Below are 2,658 nucleotides of genomic sequence, written 5' to 3'. Positions count from 1 at the left end.
AAAGCCTACTACAGTCAAATAATTATTTCCACAGCGTTTAATGGGCTTTGGATCAGATTGACGTAGTTTAGATCTCAAACAGATTCATCCCTGACATAAGCAGAGGCTCCTGATGAACTCAACGGTAGGTGCCCCCCCTTTTTCCAGAGCTGACTGACCCCTCCTATGTATCTAATTTACCGGGTCTGTTTATTCCATGTATTGTGTTTTATTGAAAGGACAGACACTGCTGAGAGGCTTGGAAAAGATGCCACAACAAGACAACCTGTCAGATTCCAACAGCGCAGGCTCTGATCCGTCGGTGTTCTTCCTGAGTGGTATCCTGGGGCTGGAAGCCATGCACCTCTGGATCTCCATCCCCTTCTGCTCGATGTTCACTGTGGCCCTTCTAGGGAACTGCACCCTCCTGTATGTTATCAAGACAGAGCCCTCCCTCCACAAGCCCATGTTCTATTTCCTCGCCATGCTGGCCTTCATCGACCTGGTTCTATCCACAACCACCATGCCGAAATTACTGAGCATCTTGTGGCTTAATTCCAGGGAGATCAGCTTTAATGCCTGCCTGGTGCAAATGTTTTTCCTTCATTCATTCTTCGACATAGAGTCTGGTGTGCTGGTGGCCATGGCCTATGACAGATACGTGGCCATCTGCAACCCCCTGAGGTACGTCACCATCCTGACCAATTCAGTGATAGCAAAGATTGGGCTGGCGGCTTTGGCCCGGGGTGTTCTCATAGTGGTCCCTCTGCTCTTCCTCCTCAGGAGGCTGCCCTTCTGCCAGTCCCACGTCATCTCCCATTGCTACTGCGAGCACATGGCAGTGGTGAAGCTGGCCTGTGCCAGCACCTGGATCAATAGCTTCTATGGGCTCTTCACAACGCTCCTCTTCGTGGGGCTGGATGTGACACTGATCACACTGTCATATGTGAGGATCCTAAGGACTGTGTTAAGCCTGGCCTCCAAGGAAGAGCAGCTGAAGGCTTTTGGCACTTGTGTTTCCCACCTTTGTGCCATCTTCATGGTTTACACTCCAGTGGTTTTAACCTCAATAATTCACAGGTTTGGCTACCAAGTCGCCCCTCACATACACATCCTGATGGCAAGTGTCAACTTCGTATTTCCTCCCATGATGAACCCCATCGTGTATGGTGTGAAAACAAAACAGATTCGCGACAGAGTGCGTCTCCTGTTCCGAAGGAAAAACTTCTAGGCTGAACATTGTGTAGAATCTAGGAATTGGAAACCCATCAGCATTTTCCCCACCCCCCCTGAACACATCAGGAGAGTTAATGCAGATGTACCTTTCTGCAGCATCTTGCATCCTGGACAATTTTAAAGTTCTTAACATACTATGTAGTGAAGAGTCTGGGCATGCTGGAGTGGGAACTCCATGACCTTTCAGGGGTGCAGCATATAGTCCCCGGGATCCGCCTGAGCTGTGCTGGCCAACATGGAAGTTGTACTTGGCTGTGGTCCTGCCTCATTTGTGCATCACTAGCAAGAGGGCTAGACTTGCTCACTCCTTGCACGTAAGGAGAAGTGAGTTGCCTAACGTCATCCAGTAGCCCAGTGACTGAGCTAGCAACTGATCCCAGTTCTCTGTCATCCCAGTCCAGTGCTCTGTTCTCTAAGCTCTGCTGCCTCCATAACAGTGAGATTATTTCCATTTTAATGAGACGATTCCATGGCTTGCAATGCGTGTGACATGGTGTTTCTCTAGTAGCCAGTTTCCTATCCCATTCTCTGTCCATCCCATGGAACTTCAATACCATTCAGCACTTAATTTTTCACAGAAATAGTGCCCAGCCCAGTTCTTAAAAAGTCAGTGACCTGAAGAAGTGCTCTGTCTATCTCAACAGTGCGTGTCTTTCACCAACAGAAACTGGGCCAATAAAATATGTTGCCTCCCACAGCTTGTCTCTCTAGGTCAGTGGGAGTCCGTCCTGTGACTGCAATGGGATCATGTCAGTGATGAGTATGAATTAGGAACATGTTTTACCACCTTTCACTCAGAAGGGTAAAAAAACTGGGTAAGACCTGTGTGAGGGGCTAGTGCTCTGATGTGATGAACTCCCACAATTCTTATTGGCTCCAGTGGAAAGTCACTGGTCTCCATCTGTCAAGATCAGGCCACATATTACAACAGGCTAACCAAGAAATGCTTTGCCGGCATTGCTAGACCAACAGAACCTTCCAAAGGAAATGCAGCCTATAGCAGCATGAGGAGATCTTTTGTTGGTATAGGTCAACCTCCTCCGCAAATGATACAAGCTGTATTGTCAAAAGGACTCTTTTGCTGATGTAGTTGTGTCCACAAAAGGGGATTTCCTGGAACAGCTGCGTCTGTCAGTGGTGTGTATATTTCACACAAGTCTCTGGAATAGCCTTGCCAACAAACGTTTGTAGGCTGGACCTGACGTATGAGATCAAAGTCTGGAGAATCAGTTCATTTCAAGTCTGTCTGTATATTAGGGGCGTGGGGAGGAGAGAGGCGGAGAATTTCTTATCTTAATATTGCAAATATATGTATTTGCTCTGTTTTGAAGTGGGGGCCCTAACTGCTCAGGGAGCCCGGTGTATAAGACTAAAATAATGTGAGATCTGAGCTATGATTTATTTCCAGAACTAAGGAGTAAAATGTGGTCTCATAAAACAAAT

General features: G+C 47.4%; 1 protein-coding gene across 1 annotated transcript; it reads left to right on the top strand.

Annotated features, from left to right (window-relative positions):
- Positions 1 to 247: 247 nt before the first annotated feature.
- Positions 248 to 1,210, top strand: LOC137155683 (olfactory receptor 52K1-like). The gene has a single exon (XM_067552031.1). The coding sequence runs from the start codon at positions 248 to 250 to the stop codon at positions 1,208 to 1,210; it is 963 nt and encodes a 320-aa protein (XP_067408132.1).
- The last annotated feature ends 1,448 nt before the right edge of the window (positions 1,211 to 2,658 follow it).

This window comes from Emydura macquarii, unplaced genomic scaffold (assembly GCF_026122565.2).
Source record: "Emydura macquarii macquarii isolate MOO-44397 ecotype Brisbane River unplaced genomic scaffold, CSIRO-AGI_Emac_v2 contig_1369, whole genome shotgun sequence".
Taxonomy (NCBI): Eukaryota; Metazoa; Chordata; order Testudines; family Chelidae; genus Emydura; species Emydura macquarii.
The sequence above is the reverse complement of the archived record's forward strand: the minus strand, read 5'-3'. Positions and strand labels throughout refer to the sequence as shown.